This window comes from Leopardus geoffroyi, chromosome B1 (assembly GCF_018350155.1).
Source record: "Leopardus geoffroyi isolate Oge1 chromosome B1, O.geoffroyi_Oge1_pat1.0, whole genome shotgun sequence".
Classification (NCBI taxonomy): Eukaryota; Metazoa; Chordata; class Mammalia; order Carnivora; family Felidae; genus Leopardus; species Leopardus geoffroyi.
The window spans coordinates 125,976,813-125,995,077 of NC_059327.1; the positions used below are offsets into that span (position 1 = coordinate 125,976,813).

Sequence of the window (18,265 nt, forward strand, 5' to 3'; positions counted from 1 at the left end):
TATGAAACATCTCAGAATACAGGGAGGATAAAGTAAGTGATTTTATAAAAGGGAAGTAAAAACACATGTAAAATAGAATGAGAAAATCCAAAATGCTGAAGAAAACAAAATTAAAAAGCTTTTCAGACAATCAGGATGGAGAAGGCTTACTACTCACAAATTCTCACTGAGTACACTACTAAAAATATTATAAAAGAGAAATTGATTTTTTAAAAACAAGAGAGAGACCAATTAAGGGGCAGAAAATAAAATGAAAATAAGAAACTAAGTTATAGACAACATTAACACAGCATATGGGAAAGTGTGATCAAAGTTAAATGTTTCTAATTTCCATATAGTTAGATTCAAGTTTACCAGTTAAAATATTAATACTGACAGATAAAAGGTGAATTCGTAAATTCAAAATAAGATTTTTAAGGGCAGGAAATGAACAAGAAAAAAGAAAAAATACGGTAAATGAAAACAATAATTAAGATGGTATCAGGGTGCCTGGGTGGCTCAGTTGGTTAAGCGTCCAACTTTGGCTTAGGTCATGATCTCGCAGTTCTGTGAGTTCAGACCCCACATCGGGCTCTGTGCTGACAGCTCGGGGCCTGTAGCCTGCTTCTGATTCTGTGTCTCCCTCCCCTCAGCTCCTCCCCTGCTCACACTCTGTCTCTCTCTCAAAAATAAATAAAGATTTTTAAAAAAATTTGAAAAGAGACAGTATATACCAAGGATCATCATATATCAAGGGTAGTAATGTAAATGAATTAAACTTAACTGTTGAGGGGGCACCTGGCTGGCTTAGTTGGTTAAGCGTCCAACTTTGGCTCAGGTCATGATCTTGTGGTTTGTGACTTTGAGCCTTGCCTTGGGCTCTGTGCTGACAGCTCAGAGCCTGGAGCCTTCTTCGGATTCTGTGTCTCTCTCTCTGGCCCTCCCCCACTTGCACTGTCTCTCTCTCTCTCTCTCTCTCTCTCTCTCAAAAATAAATAAACAAACAAACAAACATTAAAACAAAGTAAAAAAAAATTTACTTGTTAATGGAAGTTCAAAATTGTAGTAGAAAATCTGGTTTTATACTGGATTATACTTAAATTCATAAAGATATGAAAGATAAGAAGTAGAACTTAGAGTATAGTTCAAACTTTATTTTAAAATGTTCAGTTAGGGGCGCCTGGATGGCTCAGTCAGTTAACATCCCGCTCTTGGTTTCTGCTCAGATCATGGTCTCTAAGTTCGTGGGTTCGAGCCCCGCATCAATTCCTCCTGGTGTGGAGCCTGCTTGGGATTCTCTGTCTTCTTCTCTCTCTGCACCTACCCTGCTTGCCCTCTCTCTCTTTCTCTCTGAAAATAAATAAATAAACATTAAAAATATATAGATAAATAAAATGTTCAGTCGATAGCGTTGACTATTTAATTGGGCTATTGTTGATTCACTTCCATCTCCCATTATTCCTAAATAATACATATCAGAGATTGGTTTTACTCATAGTTTTAATTTAGGTTTTTGTTTTTCTTAGACTCTATAGTTTTTAGAATGTCTAATTTTCTATTGAATAATTAATCACAAGTTTTCTAAATTGTTTCTCACATTCCTAGTTTTGTGTTTAAGACACTTTAGAAAATACATGTTTCCCCAATGCCAAATGAAATTTTTAATCAAAGTCTTTGAGGTTTCTTATAAGATTATTGAGTATTTTAAAGGTGTAACAATGCTAAATGTTAACACATGTGTGAAGTGGAGTCTCTTATATTTTGTTAAATGGGAATATAAATTCTTATAAGTATTTGGGGAAGCCACTTGACAATATGGGTTAAGAGCTGTTTATACCCTAGGGGGGCCTGGGTGGCTCAGTCGGTTAAGCATCGGACTTCAGGCTCAGGTCATGATCTCACATTTCTGTGGGTTCGAGCCCTGCATCAGGCTCTGTGCTGACAGCTCAGAGCCTGGAGCCTGCTTCAGATTCCATGTTTCCCTCTCTCTCTTCTCCTCTCCTGTTCACGCTCTGTCTCTCTTTCTCTCAAAAATAAAATAAGGGTGCCTGGGTGGCTCAGTGGTTGAGCATCCGACTTCGGCTCAGGTCATGACCTCACAGTCCGTGAGTTCGAGCCCCGCGTCAGGCTCTGTGCTGACAGCTCAGAGCCTGGAGCCTGCTTCTGATTCTGTGTCTCCCTCTCTCTCTGCCCCTCCCCCGCTCATGCTCTGTCTCTCTCACTCTGAAAGGAGAATAAATGTTAAACAAAAAAATTTTTAAAAATAAAATAAAATAAAATAATAAAATAAATATTAAAAAAAAATTTAAATTGTTTATACCCTTTGTTCCAGTAATCCTACTTTAATGAATAAATTTTAAGCAATTAATATGAAAACCTAAGAAGACATATGCCAAATATAGCAAATATATTACAAATTCCTTGTAATTTATTGTAAAAAAAAAAATGCAAAACCTGAAAATCCAGTATTAGAGCACTTACATAACATGGAATATCATACAGCCACTAAAATGTTCATGATGGCTTAACATGGAAAAGCAGAATATGGATTTATACATGCATGTAGTCATAACTATGTAAAAGTTAGCTCAGGAAAAAGATGAATAAAATGTATGCATTTATTTTTTATTTTTTTTTTTCAACGTTTATTTATTTTTGGGACAGAGAGAGACAGAGCATGAACGGGGGAGGGGCAGAGAGAGAGGGAGACACAGAATCGGAAACAGGCTCCAGGCTCTGAGCCATCAGCCCAGAGCCTGACGCGGGGCTCGAACTCACGGACCGCGAGATCGTGACCTGGCTGAAGTCGGACGCTTAACCGACTGCGCCACCCAGGCGCCCCAAAATGTATGCATTTATATTTAGCCAGTGAGATTACAGGTAATTTTTTTCTCTTTCAATATGTTTTTTATTCACCATTTGCTTTATACTTGGCTTTTCATTATGTTTATAATTATAAATGATTTAAAAAAAAAAGAGGTGTTGAAGATTGGTTAGACCAACTGCATGATCCTGGAAGCAGGAATCTTGGGATTTGAGATGTAGCAATATCACTGACTTGTCCTGGAAAATTGGTCCCCTTGCTTCAAATTAGATTCAATTCAAATTTGATTACCAAAATAGTATTTGCATAAAACACTCACATAAAACCCTAGTTGTATAAAACCCTGGGTGGCAAGAATTACTTATAGCCAGTCAATCAATTGCATAAATAAAAGGATTTCAAAGACATGGGGATTTGGAACTGAATTATAGTTTTGCATTATTTCCCAGTTGCCTATTATATACATATCACTCTGTCCTTGCAAGCACACTTATTCTTAAACTGTTTGATGAATTGGATTCATTATGTGATGCTGTGTAATTTCATTTGTGAAACAAGGTCATGGTCTTTAAGCAATTTCAGAAGCCCCACTCAATTTTTTAGGCCATCCATACACATTAGTTGATACTGAAGTGTAACGTATATCATGTATATGTTACACTGGATATACATTCATTGGGATGAAAAAGTGGTTCCTATCCTGGGGACCCTACATTCAAATTAAGAACTTCCAAAAATTGTGTTACTTCACTGGAATAAATTATTAAGGAAGACATCAGAATCAATTATTCCAGAAAGAAGTTGGACCTTTTTGGCTTATAAGCACATTGTTCATTAAAAATAGATAAAAATTTTAAGAAAAAAGAAAAACTGGAGAACTTAGGTATGCTAAATGGTATGGATCATATCAAACAAGAAAGGGTAGACTTGGTGTGTTTTTCACCATTGAAAAAAACTAAACACACATGCTCCATATGAGAAATTTAATAGATTACACTGATTTTACTTAGTAATGCTATAGAATACTGTATGTTATTCATAAGGCAGTATTGGAAGGTCCGTTGTGCTGTCTGCAAATATAGGTTTCTTTATACCATTTCTAAAATTATATAAAAGCAGCCCCTGGTTCTGCAATACATTTTTGAAATGGGATTCATATAAAATGGTTTCAGACACAGAAACAGAGACAGAGACAGAGAGATTGAGAGAACACTGGACAAAAAGAAAGAAAAAGAAATACAGAAGAAGAAAAAAGCACTTGAAAATCTCCAAAAATGATAAGCCAATGACAATATTTACCTTTTAAGTTGAAATACAATTACTCTTAACTTTTATAATCTCTATAATAAATTTGTAGTAAGATCTACATTGTCATGGTTGGCATATAATGCTTTAATCCATGCTTACCTCTTCCTTTAGAAAACACTCCAGGGGCACCTGGGTGGCTCAGTCGGCTGAGCCTCTGACTTCTCTCAGATCATGAACTCATGGTTCGTGGGTTAGAGCCCCACATCAGGCTCTGCGCTGACAACCCAGAGCCTAGAGAGCCTGCTTTTACATTCTGTGTCTCCCTCTCTTTCTTTGCCCCTCCCACAATTATTCGCTCTCTCTCTCTCTGTCAAAAATACATAAATAAACATTTTAGAAAAGAAAAGAAAACAGCAATCCAAAACTATATATGCAGCTTGGTCCAGAAGTAGTGTTTTATATATCTATATTTATGAACATACTCCGATAATTACATGACAGGAGCTATGGACTTTAGTTTTTAATCCCATATGAAGCTTGGAGTCCCACATCGGATGTGTAACAGTTCAAATCTGAATTTAGAATTACTTCTTCTTTCTGACGAGAGCTTATGGCACAGTAGACAAATTTAAAATAGCAATTTACAAATAAGAACTGCCTAGAATTGTGTCTGCATCAGTGAACTCCCTGACTTTGGGAAATTAAAATGTTATGCAGTCTGCAAATTTAGCACTTTCTACTCATTAAAAAATTTGCATGTAACACAGCTCTTCCATTAATTCTCACATACAGACAAAGTGGCAGAACTCTGTAAATTGTGGTGTGGACACACTGCATACCAGGACCTCCAGAATCCTAGGTGCATTTATTGTGGGGAAATAATTTACCTTACAAATAGTCTTTTTTTGACTTTAGAATGATGTGTTTATAACCACCACGGCAGGCATTTGAGAAGGTGCTAGTCGGTTTTCAGTGAGATTCTTGTCAACACAGCAATTTGATAGGAAAGCATAATGTGAGTGTCAGACAGTGAGTGCTTTTATCTACAGTTTGGAAGCAGTTGATGTCATAGCTGTGCTTGTATAATCCTTGATACGCGTGGTGTCCCAGCTGGCAAATAAATATTCTGTACGTGGACTAGCTGCCCAGCACAGTGCTCTGCAGTCTCCGGTATCATGAGTGTGGTTTGCTTTAGTGTTTTTCCTTTCTGGTAAAACATTTTCCTGTTTTTGAAAGCAGGGATGTGGTTAGAAAGTTCAGCCCACAGAAACCTGCTGAACACCTGTGGGAACCCAAACAAATCAGTGGAAGAGGACAAATGCAAGGTCTCTCCAGCTTCTAGGATGGAAAGGAAACTCCAAGGGAATGAAGAAAGGTGCCACGTTTCACGACCACAGCAAAGTGTAGATTCCTTCAAGGTCACGAAGGTCCAGAGCCAGGGCTTTTGCTTACGTTTTCCTTTTGCCTAAAAATCCAGCAGATAGAGTGATGTATACTACAGATCAGCCTCTTTGCTTCAAGACTCTTCCTCGTTTTACTTTTTCTGTCAGATGTGTCTCCCCTACCATAGATTACAGACAGCATCATCGTCTTTGAATTTGATAATTTATTCTTCTTCAGAAGCATTGATGAGCATAGGGTCTATTGCGTTAAAAACACTTAGGCAGCTGATCTGTGGGTTTGATTTTACTCAACTGCTGGGTGAAATTTCAGACGTTTCTTCTTCAACTACTGTGAGTCATGAGATAAGGCTTTTACATCCTGAGATGTTAATTCCCTGCTGTTCAATTTCAGAAGGGTGTGGTTGTTACCATAGGAACAGGACTGCAGATGAGTTTCTTGAGGCACTGTCCTGTAAGGCTGGGGGAGGGAATTACCACGGCAATTTAGATAACTGACATCAGTGATAAGCAAATGTTCTTTTCAATTTTTGTTGTCATGTCCTAGGATTTATGTATTCATTTATTTGGAGTTCCTTAAGCGCCTGTCAATAAATAAACCCTCAGAAGAGTGGTAAATTATAATAAATGACCATGAGTGTCTTTGACAGACCTGACCTCTGACATCATTAGTGCAGTCCTGATGGGCTTGCTAGATAAGAACCAACCTAAAAGGGAAAAAAACAAAATCTGGACATGTTTGTTTTGAATGGCCCTTGAGGTTTTTAATATGAACATTCGCATCAGAAGAAATGTGAGAAAAATCACATATCTTGGCTGTGTGTAAAGCCACTGGCAAAAATAAAGACCAAGCAGCCAGGTCAAGGAGAGGGAAGAACCCATGGGGAAAAAAGATTTTTCTAATGCTAGGATCGTAAAAATGAGGACAGAGCTTATGAAATGGTTTGGTATACTTCAGATACATAAATATGCTAAAACTAACCGGAAACTTGATGATTTAAAAACATGTGCTTTTATAGAGCACACTTAATGATATTATAAACTACAATTGAGTTGTATCATATTTATAACTTTCATAATAGCCCCCCTGTAAGATATTAATTAATCCTCCATTCTAGTTAATCCTGGTGGTGCCATAAAATCTATTTACATGTATTAAGGTCATAGAAGCAGCTCCATACTGAAATATAGTGAAAAAATCTTGAGGGCAAGCAGGAACACCTTACAAAACTCCATCTATCTCCTTTTTGGCTAGAGACTTGATAGCAAATCTGAAGACAGAGTTTTAATTCCCAGACATCTACATCTAGGCTTTCCTTTTAGAGTGTCCCTTAAATCCGGCTCAGGGGTTCTCAAACTTTGGAGGGCATAAAAATTACTGAACCATTAAAAAAATTACTGCATCATATATATTTTAACTTCAAGAAATTTCAGAGTTAGTTTTAATTTTATTCACTTTCCATCTAATGTACTGACTTTAAGCCCTGGCATAAGTTGCTTCTGATTCTAAGCTACTGGATCTGCTGACCAACCTAAAGCAAAATGACTTGTTTCAATTTAAATTAAACTCAACATAAAAATATTTTTAAAATAACAATAACCTTACAAATAATAAAAACCTTACAATAATAACCTTACAAATAATAACCTTACAAATAACCTTACAAACCTTTGCTAATCCTCTAATAAGAACTCTATTTTGCAAAAGAAGAAATCGAGGCATAGAATTGAAACAGCCCACAGGTTAGCATAAGGGCCAAGGTAAGAACCCAAATCTGGCTCTGGTCATACTAAACCTTTTTTTCACGTAGGCTCTTGGATGCTGGAAGCAAGTGGTTGTCAGCTTTTGTTGTTTTAAAACATGATTTTCTTCTGATGTGTAGTGTCCCTGCAATTATTGGTGTTTATTCCTTTTTCCTGTTGGCATCTTTTTGAAGGGAATGATGTTTCTTCTTTAAATATTTACTTATTGTAACCTTTTGTGCCAAATACAACGTGATTATCATACATTAACAGCTCCATCATTCTAGCATGGTTCTCCAACTACATCAGAGTCGAAACTCCCAAGTTCAGCGTGCCTCTTAGCTTGCCCCACTCTTGAAACAAAAGGTGTAGCCTAGAAGTTGCTTCATTTAGGCATGAAAATCTTATTTTAGCCTTTCTCATGAATATCAATGATAATGTTTCCAATGAAGAGGTGTTTTAGAGTTTAAATAATTAGCATTACCTCATTCAACAACTGAATTGCAAATTAATCCATGAACATATCAAGTCCTTTTCTATTACATCCTTGTCTCTTCTCATTTGAATTTACTAATTAATGCCTGGACAGTACTTACATAGACTGTTGAGGCTATTGCCGGAGAACTGGGATCTGCCCCTTGCTTTTCTGGTTCACCAGACTTGTGATGTTAGGCAAGTCCCTTCACCACTTGATGCTCTGGCTCCTTAGTATGCAGATAGAAAGGGGTTAGGATAGGAAATTCTAATCAATGATCTGCTTTAACTCCTGGGAGTTAGAAAGGGCATAGACTTGGGGTGCCTGGGTGGCTCAGTCAGTTGAGCGTCCAACTTCGGCTCAGGTCATGATCTCACGGTTTGTGGGTTCGAGCCCTGCGTCGGGCTCTTTGCTGTAGGCTCACAGCCTGGATCCTGCTTCAATTCTGTGTCTCCTTCTCTCTCTGCCCCTTCCCCACTCATGATCTGTCTCTCTCTGTGTCTCAAAAATGAATAAACGTTAAAAAAAATTTTTAAAAAAAGGGCATAGACTTGATTTTGATGGATTTAAATCTGTCCGGTGATGCTCAGAGGTCCTGACATTTCTCACATCAGCATATTTGCTTGATAATTTTTCTCTTAGGATACTACTTATAAAAACAGTTTATATTATCTTTCTTAAAAAAACTAATCATAAATTCATCATCACTTTGGCTTTTGTCTATTATCTCGATCACATGAAAAGAAAATTTTTTAAAAGACTAGAAAAATCAAAGCTGTTGCTGTTTATTTGAGAAATGAAGATTTATGTATAGTTTCTGGCTTTGTTTCTGAAATTTCCCAAATATAAACACACCAAATAGGCTATGTTCAGACATATTATTACATGATTATGAGCCATGTACTTAAGGATAAGTACTTGATGTTACTTCCTACAGTATAAAACCAAGGAAAGTTCACTTCCTTTTTCAAGATACTTGGGCATGGGTTCTCATCTTTTATAATAGTTGGACATCAGCTGAAAAATATGGGCAACCCCACCTCTAGTCTAGAGGATGAGCTTGTGAGAATTAGAAAAAGTCACTCCTTCCCCAAGTCACTTTACCACCATCAGCTGGAAAACCGTTATATTAACAATCCATATCTACAGCCCACACAGCTGTGAATGGAGCCACGAAGAGTCTTACAATGCGTAACTTGCACACTGTCCACATAATTGATGATTGAGTGGGAGCCAAATTTTAATCTCAACACTTCTGCTTACTTTAAAATATCACTTCTCACCTTTGGGACTCAGTTTCCTAATCTGAAAAAGGTTGGACTAGATAACCCCTAAAATGGTGTCTTGAGCAGTTACAAGATGTTTCCTAGCATAAGGAGCATTTCACTAACTCTTCAAGACACCTAACTATTGGGACGCTTGGGTGGCTCAGACGGTTAAGCGTCCTGACTTCGGCTCAGGTCATGATCTCACAGCTTGTGGGTTCGAGCTTTGCATCGGGCTCTGTGCTGACAGCCCAGAGCCTGGAGCCTGCTTCGGATTCTATGTCTCCTTTCTCTCTGCCCCTCCCCATTCACACTCTCTCTCTCTCTAACAAAAACAAATAAAAATTAAAAAAAAAAAAAAAAAAAAGGCATCCTACTCTTGCTTCGGTTTTCAAACCGTTTCCAACTTGCTTCAAGTTTCAGAATTCACTTAAAGTTTCTCTCCACAATCAGACTTCTTCTAATCTCTTTTCTCCCAGATCAGGAAAATCTCTCCATTGAACGATATATGTTCTTTAAAATTACGTTTAACAAAAAGAAGGTCGTAGATCACGAGCATCTCCCATGGCGGAAGCACTGCTGTGGGGGTGGCTTCCCCTAGGTGCAGTTACTCGGGCTCCCACAACTAGTGGGGCAAGTCCTGCATCCTCCCCTGAGCCCGGGGCCTCTGCTCCATCTTTCAGTCCAAGACAGAAGGTTTTGGAAGTTGTTACCGATGGAGGTGAGTTTTGTTCCAGACAGTTCTTCTTTAGGCTGTTCTTCCCATTGCAGGACATTCAGTATCCTTGGCCCTTACTCACTAAATACCATAAACAACACCCTAATCATTATGACAACCAAAACATACCAGCCCTGCCCCGTCTCCAAACACCGCCCTCCCCCCCACTTTAGAAGTGGCACCACCTCTGGTTGAGAAATTGTTTTAGCATCAAGTTGCACTCTGGCCCTGGAAATTTGCCTCTGAAACATGCCACTGCATGGATGCCAGAAGCCACAAAGGCCATAAACCTCTTTCATAGGAGAGCATGAAAGACTATACAGTACTTAAAAAAGTGCATTGCTTATGGTTTCTCACAAAAACTGGGCTCTTTGTCTCTGGAATAACTAGGGAACCTGCAATTCAAACACATTTGCTAACGTCACTCATTAAATAATGGGCTGAGCTGACTCTACAAATAGAATCCCTTTAAGTACCTGGAGTCTTGGGGCGCCTGGGTGGCTCAGTCAGTTAAGCATCCAACTTTGGCTCCGGTCATGATCTCACAGTTCGTGGGTTTGAGCCCCACGTCGGACTCTGTGCTGACAGCTCAGAGCCTGGACCCTACTTCAGATTCTGTGTCTCCCTCTCTCTGTCCCTCCCCCATTTGTGCGCGCATGCGTGTGTGTATGTGCTCACTTGCTGTCTACTGCTCTCTCAAAAATAAATAAAAATTTTTTTAAAAATCTTTCTTAAAAAAAGAACCTAGAGTCTTAGTGTTCCTACAGTGTACATCCTAATGACATTGATAGAGCTGTCATTTATCAATTGCTTGCAGTGTATCAGCCCTTTACAAGTCTCATTTCTCCTTTCCACAGTTCTGTGGGAGTAAGGATCCGTGTCCTCTTCCATGGATTAGAACACTGATACGTAGAGAAGTGAAACAGTTTGACCAAGCTCTCACAGCTAAGGAAACGGCAGAGCGAGGATGTAATCTGAAGTCCATGAGAATGAAAAGCTCCATTTCACTGCCTTGGCCAGCAGCTCCGGTGCCTTTTCAGATGGCCTTACTTTCAAGTAATAGGAAAGTTAACTGAAATCCCTAACTTATGAACCAGGCTGTTGATTGGGACACGAAAAACAATTATTTTGCACTGTGTTCTGCCAGAGATGTTATTTTTCATTATTGCTAGGACCGCTCTCAGCAGGGTCACCTCATTAGCGGAGGAAAATGTCCCCTGTTGCTCCGTGAGAGACGGATCAGATGGAAAAGCATAAAAACAAACTCTAGAAAGTGATTCTGTGTTCCCCTCGTTTAGAGGATGGAACAGTAATCCCCTTCTTTTCTGATTTCCAGCCTCCTAAGTGATGTTTTAGTTCTGTAGCTGCAGAAGTGTTCTGAAAAGGATGGAAAAAGTTTTATAGAGTTGCCTTCCAAAAACTCTTTATCAGTGTTTCCATAACAGAGTAAATTGGGGTGTTGAACCATTAGTGGGTATACTTAATACTCTGGTCTGTTTTAAATTTCCCCATGTAGGAAAATAACAGTTTGGCTAGATTGGCCCTAAATGGCTATGAGGAATAACTAGTAGTGAGACTTCCATTTTTTTTTTTTAATTTCTATTTTATTTTGGAACAACCTCCAAGCAAACACTTTATCAACTACATTGATACACCTATTGATAGACATCTCCCAAGCCACGTGTCATAGAAACCATCCATAAAGCCCTGTCACTTTGCTCCCTTTGCTCTCCATTACCTATAGGAAAACCAAAACAATCTTTTCAAAATTACATTTGATCATGGGATTTGTATTTCATTTAGGATAAAATCAAAATGCCTCATCCTGGCCCACCAGGCTTACAAGACCTGGCTACCCCTCACCCCTCTGAGCCTGCCTCCTCCCTTTTCCTTTCAATCGCTTCCCTCCACCCACTCCATTTTTTTAATGTTTACTTATTTTATTTTGAGAGAGAGAAAGAAACAGAGAGAGAGGGAGAGAGAGGATCCCAAGCAGGCTGTGCACTGTCAGCACAGATCCCAACATGGGACTCGATCCCACAAACTGTGAGAACATGACCTGAACCGAAATCAAGAATCTGATGGTCAACTGACTGAGCCACCCAGGCACCCCTCCATTTTTATGTCAGGACTTCTGCATTCACGGCTGTTCTTTGAGGAGCATCAGTCCCTCATGATTTCAACTTGGCTGATTCTTTCTCATATTCAAGTTTCAGCTCAAATTCCATTTCAACAAAAAATTGCTCCCTGAAATCCTAAGGTGGTCATCCCTTTATCTCCAATCACATGACATTCTTTTTTTCTATCTCTTAAAATAAATTTTTCAGCATTTAAGTTGATCTTATTTATTATTTTTACTTATTTTCTGTTAAACTAGAACACAAGCAGGGACATTTCCCATTTTTGTTTGTCATTGTACCCCGTGCCTAGAATAGAACCCAGTATATAATAGGCTTCAAGAGTATTTGTTAGGTGAATGAATGAATGAATGAGTTCCAATTCTGTGCCTAGAATGAAATATAGTCCCAGATGAATGCCATAAATTACCAAAATATTTTTGAGTTGTCCAGCTCTACATAAATATGGGAAAGTTGAGATTAAAAGCAAAATTATAAAGTTCCTTATTTACTATTCCTTGGTCTGCTTTCAAAAACAGGCGTTCTGTTGGGAAGTAGAGGTAAAAGCCAAGGCAAACCCAGAACTGCCTCACAGGGAGAAATTTCAGACCATGTTATATCTCTGTTCTCCCTCTCTCAGATACAATTCTTCTGCGTACTCCAGCAGGCCCATGTTGATTGTGATCAAAATTTTCAAGATGAACAACGGACCATCCCCAGATATCCTATTTTACAGTTGTTGCCAGGCCTTCTAATCTGCAAGAAATGAATATTTTGACACCCCTCTCCTTAATACCTTCCCTACCAGAATGATGACATCAGTTACCTCCTCTCCTCTGCTAGCAGTGAACTCATATTGTCTTACATCTTTAGGTTTCAAAATAAATAACCTTTCTTCTAGTGCCTGTATATGTCCCAGATGTCCTTTTATTGAGTTCACAGAATACAAATGGAAAAAGGTTATTACCAGACAGAAGTGTTTAAAAATGAAAATCAAACCTAATACATGGACTCAGACAACTGGAATAAGAAATATAATATTTATAAAACTGAGTAGGAGGTTGCAATCATTGCTCTAAAATAAAGCATTAAAAATTAATTCAGAGCAAACTTGTCTGTGCTACAGCAAACCTCTCTTTCATTAAGGTAGCACGGCATGTTTCTCCTGAATTACTTCCCCAAACAGGTAAATAGCTTATAAGAGCTGAGTGTTCTGCAAACTACAGAAGATCAACTAAGGCACGATTTAGAGTTACCTTTGGTATTAGAGCATTACAGACCTTTAATTTTGAGCAAATTAATTGTGATTCTTACAGATTCTCTACAGTTTTTGCCCTTGAGCATTACTAGGAAAGTTCAATTTGTGTCATCTTCATCTGATTAATCCAAATGGCGCTGTATCATTTGATCAATTCATATGTTATAGAATATTAAATATTAGGAAACTGGAGGTACCAGTTATGTTATACCTTTAAATTTTTACATATTAAAAGTTTTAAATTTGTATTCCACGTTTTTAAAATGTTTCCCCCAGCCTTCTTCTTGACATTATTTTTATCATCATCATCATCATCATCATCTTCCTTCATATCTTAGAATATACTCAAAAGAAAGAAAAATAAAAAACGCTAGTGTTACCTGTGCATTTATTGTTGAGATGAGGTTTTTATTTTTCCCAATTTACACTATTCCTCTGAAGCCCTGAAATAAATAACCTTATAACCTCTAGGCCCTATTGATTTTTGAGTGATTTCAAATAAAAAGCATCCAGTTTCTGTTGCATTGAGAAACTGCTCAGTCCCTGGGCAAAACCTATTGGATTCCTATTAAATGGAGGAACAAGAAACAACCAAAAATCCAAAAGGTGGATTTGAGATCGAGGGAGGAAGGGTGGTCTCAGCTCAGCTCAGCTCAGCTCAGCAAATGGGTATTTAACCTTTGACCAATGATGACAGGTCTTCTTTAGTTCTATTAGACCAAGAGCAAGCTGTTATGATTAAATAAAAAAAAAAAAGAAAAAAAACTGCTTAGAGCCTTACTGAATATGTCCTGGGAATTAAAGCATATGGCAGGGATAAGGAAAAAAGATTTTCCTTATGCTAATGACCCTTGATGTCTGAAATAAATTAGATCCATTAGAGTTTATGCTCAATAAAAGAAAGACTTTAAGCACTCCAAAGTTAGTGACTCGAGACCAGTTTTGCTCTGAAATTCAATCTGCCTACTTATTAATTCTTGGTAAGGCTCCAGAGCAGACAGGAGATGCAAAATCATAATTCTGTACTGAACCAGAATTTTAAAGGACCACAGGTTTCTTTTCCTTTTCTTTTAATTAAACCATTTTTCATGCTTCTTATTTTGTTTCCCTCATTAATTTGATTTTGTTCCCATTTTTGTTTCATTTTTTTGTTCTTTTCAAGGTTTCCTTTATCCTATCTCAACTGAACAGCGAACCCAGAATGAATATGGATTTTCTTGTAAGTTTGATGTTTAGTTTTTATGTTGCTGAATAATCATTTAACGTTATTGCCCCCAGTTCAAGTTTACCTTTCTTTAGATCACAGATGTGCACACAGGAAATAGGCGCCTAATATATTCTAACATGAAAAACAAATTAGATTTTCACCACCGAGGAGAAGAAAGAAGGGTCATTTCAAGCCTCTGCCAGCTTTAAAACCTATCAGTCTACCATTCAAAGCTTCAGTCCCAATAGCTGACAAACCATATCATGAAATGTGCTGATCTAATAAAGGGCCAGGTTCAAATGCTAAAAAGTAAAGGGTTGAGAAAATGCAGATCTGTTGAGTTAGGAAGCATGAATGTTGGGTAAGTAATTACAGCCTGATAAAGTAAAACCCTAAGGATTTAGATGTAATGTTCTGGCTGGAGTTCAGAATACTGCTGCAGGACCTCAGATATTACCCAGCAGCAATGTCCGGTCAGCCCTTGGAAAGCAGTGCTCACACAACCAAGAGTGTTTGGGCTGTCACTAGTATTCTGGAAAGATCTGTCAATATTGACTTAGTTGATGGGAAAGTCGATAGTCTGGAAACTTTGGGAAAGATAATAGTTAAAAAAGAAATGTCTCTCACATACAGTATATTTAAACACAAAATGCTGAAAGAGAGCAGTTTCTAAAAGGGAATCCCTTTAAACTGTCAACGTGTCAAAGAAACCGTGACACAAGAGTTTGGGTGAGCCACTGGCAATCTAGATGATGAGTCATTTCCCCTACGTAAACTATGTGGCTGTGAGTCGTAGTGGACAGAATAGGGGCTCTTCAGCTTTTAGGAGGCCATGGGACTCACATATCTGAAAACTCCCTTCCTCCAAACTGCACGTGTATATAAAATTGAGCATAAAAAGGTTGTTCTTGACTATTTGCAATACCAGTGTAAAATCACCTCTTTTATAGTGAGTGGAGAAGCTTTGGTTACCTCTGCTGAAAATTTTTGTGGGTCACAAAATACTAAAAACAGAGACTTAAAGGTGTCTGCGGGGTTCTGGAAAGGTTTAATCTTGTTCGTTTTGTTTCAATTATCAGCTTCTATCACCTTTTGCAGTTGAAACGAAGTATGTTCTATGCCCCCAAGGCAAGATGAACATTTACAGGAATTGTCCTCTTGCTTTACCCAGAAACAGATCTCCCGACCGATTGCACACTGTGTTGGTCAAATGCTCAATTGCCTTCTAGGGTAGTCTGACCTTTATGATCACTGAACCAGGCCTTTATCTTACTCTGCACCATACAGACATTTTGATTCGGTAACAAGTGGCTAAATGTAAATCTCTGACCAGAGACCATGAGACCCTCATAGTTCTCAGAGGTAATACTGAATCTGTATCAAAAGTCTGGTGTTACCAACAATGACCTCTGCTCTCCAAATCTTCTGAAAGCACATCTTTAAAATCCAATGTGTTTGCTCCTAGTATTTGTTTTGCTTAGTTACATATACCGTTCTCACCCATCTGTTCACTGATTTAGGGGAAAGTGAGAAGAATGTTATTTGTGGGAAGTAACCTTTTGACTTGAATGATACTTAAAAACATATTCTGATTCAATAAATATACAGATTCAGAACATGCCAGATATTTCTAACAGGATATTGATGTTTATTTTTTTAGAGAACTATCAGTGAATTCAAAGCAGCCTTCCAAACTTTTCTACCTGAAATTAGTAATGAACTTTTTTTCCCCTATGGGTTGGGATGGTTTTAGTTCCAGTTTCTTTTTATGCCTTCTAATAAATGGTCTGTTATGCTGCCCAATTTAAGATAGATTAGTGGGTGGGTAGATGCAGAGTGAGAAAGGAAAAGAAATCAGAGATAATTTTCCACTGAAAGGCCACAGTCGTTTTATATAGCTTTTGAAATAGATTTGAAATTAACCTATAAAAAAGGCAATAAATGTCGGAAAAAAATTACCGACAATATGTATGTGATCTGTGGGAAATTTCTCTAAGCAGTTGGTCCAATGTTTCCTTGTCCTCTCCAGCTGCTCCCGATTCAGATGATGTCGCTCTGTATGTTGGCATTGTGATAGCTGTGATAGTTTGCCTGGCCATTTCTGTAGTTGTGGCCCTATTTGTGTATCGCAAGAATCATCGTGACTTTGAGTCTGATATTATTGACTCTTCGGCGCTCAATGGAGGCTTTCAGCCTGTGAACATCAAGGCAGCGAGACAAGGTCAGTTAACGTTGCACTCCACACCTGTGATGTATGCATGTGACCAGCATCCCTGTGTGGTGCCAAAATCAGGGACTTTCAAGTCATGTAATTTAGCCAGAGCATTAGCTCCATGAAGACATGGATTTGGGTCAACATTACTTCAGACAAAATCAGGGTCATTACTCTGTTGACTTCATTCGTATAACAAACTAGAAGTGACAAGATGCACAAATCATTTTTTTGTCTTAACAGGTTTCTATGTCATACTTTTAAACTTTTACTTTAAAAGAATACACAGATTGGTTGACTGATTTCCTACATTCCCGTCCTTTTTTTTTTTTTTTTTTTTTTTTTTTGCCTTTTGACAATACAGCTTGCATAGCTATGAATATAGTGGTCTACAGATGACCTCAAATCCAGTATAGACAAGGAAAACTATTACCTAAGTCATTGAGTGCAGATCACTGTCTTCGAATTCAATCTGTTGAAATAGCGAAATACCTTAGGAGCAATGAGTAGACTTCAAGGCAAAATACAGAATGAACTGTCTCCTAATTTGTAGCCAACAATAAAATGGATTGTAGTTATCTCATTGCCCTGTTTTCAACAGAACCTTAGAGTCTAAACATCTCGAATATTCATTTGTTCATTTGTGTTTGGCTCAGAAAGTACCAAGGTGAGCTTGACTAGTAGAAGTTACCCGAATGGAGAATGCAAATGGACTTCCTTTCTCTTTCTGACTCAGATCTCCTGGTGGTACCCCCAGACCTCACATCAGCTGCCGCCATGTACAGAGGACCTGTCTATGCCTTGCATGATGTCTCAGACAAAATCCCAATGACCAACTCTCCAATTCTGGATCCACTGCCCAACCTGAAAATCAAAGTGTACAACACTTCCGGTGCTGTCACCCCTCAAGATGACCTGTCTGAGTTTGCATCAAAGCTGTCTCCTCAGATGACCCAATCTTTGTTGGAGAACGAGGCGCTCAACGTGAAGAATCAGAGTCTGGCAAGGCAGACGGATCCATCCTGTACTGCATTTGGCACCTTCAACTCTCTCGGGGGTCACCTGATTGTTCCCAATTCAGGTAATTCCTAGAGGTTGAAATCACATAGATCTTGAGAACGTATGTTTGTACCCAAATCTTTTTTTTTTATCTGTTTGTTTTCATTAGGCCTGAAAAGTTAGTTGGAGCCTAATCTAACCCAAATCTACTTTCGATGTAGATCAACATTACTTCAGACAAAATCAGCCAAACCATTCATCTTCCTCCAGCCAACTCGGAAAACACTTCCTCTAGAAATATTATACTCACAGCTTTCTGCCAAGATTTAATTTGGAACTGTCATTGACCTTCTTTTTAATAGAGCTTCAGAAGGCAACAGCAAGCCAGAAGTGCTCGCCGTTGTCATCACACTTTAAAAGGACAAATTAATTAGAAAACATATTAGTTGGTTCACTTCCAATTTACTGTAGGAAGCAATACTTCAGAATACTAATTTTGAGATCAGAGAACATCATAGTAGACATCAAATCTTCATTTATTAACTTAACTCTTTATTATACGATCTTCCACCTCAAGGTATTTGTAAGGTACTCGCTCCCTCTTCTGATCAATCTCTCTGGAATCACAGCCTCATTATGTGTAGTGTATATCTGTAGTATAATTGAGTTTTCAGCTTATTATTTAGTTACCTCCTTCTACAGCATAAGTGCCATAAAGGACTTCAATAGTAAATTTAAGTTAGTGACTGATAATGTTTGATTAATGTTTGATATTCATTTATCGGTATTAGCAATGGGTTTTTATCTATTGGCCATAAGA

General features: G+C 38.1%; 1 protein-coding gene across 2 annotated transcripts in view; it reads left to right on the forward strand.

Annotated features, from left to right (window-relative positions):
- Positions 1-18,265, forward strand: part of UNC5C (unc-5 netrin receptor C) — a 362,776-nt gene that overhangs the window by 297,098 nt on the left and 47,413 nt on the right. The window contains exons 8-10 of one of the 2 annotated variants that reach the window (XM_045472350.1): positions 14,190-14,246; positions 16,264-16,455; positions 17,183-17,527. In XM_045472350.1, the coding sequence (XP_045328306.1) occupies positions 14,190-14,246; positions 16,264-16,455; positions 17,183-17,527 (594 nt within the window). The remainder of the gene's footprint in view (positions 1-14,189; positions 14,247-16,263; positions 16,456-17,182; positions 17,528-18,265) is intronic. The other variant, XM_045472359.1, reaches the window with a different exon arrangement.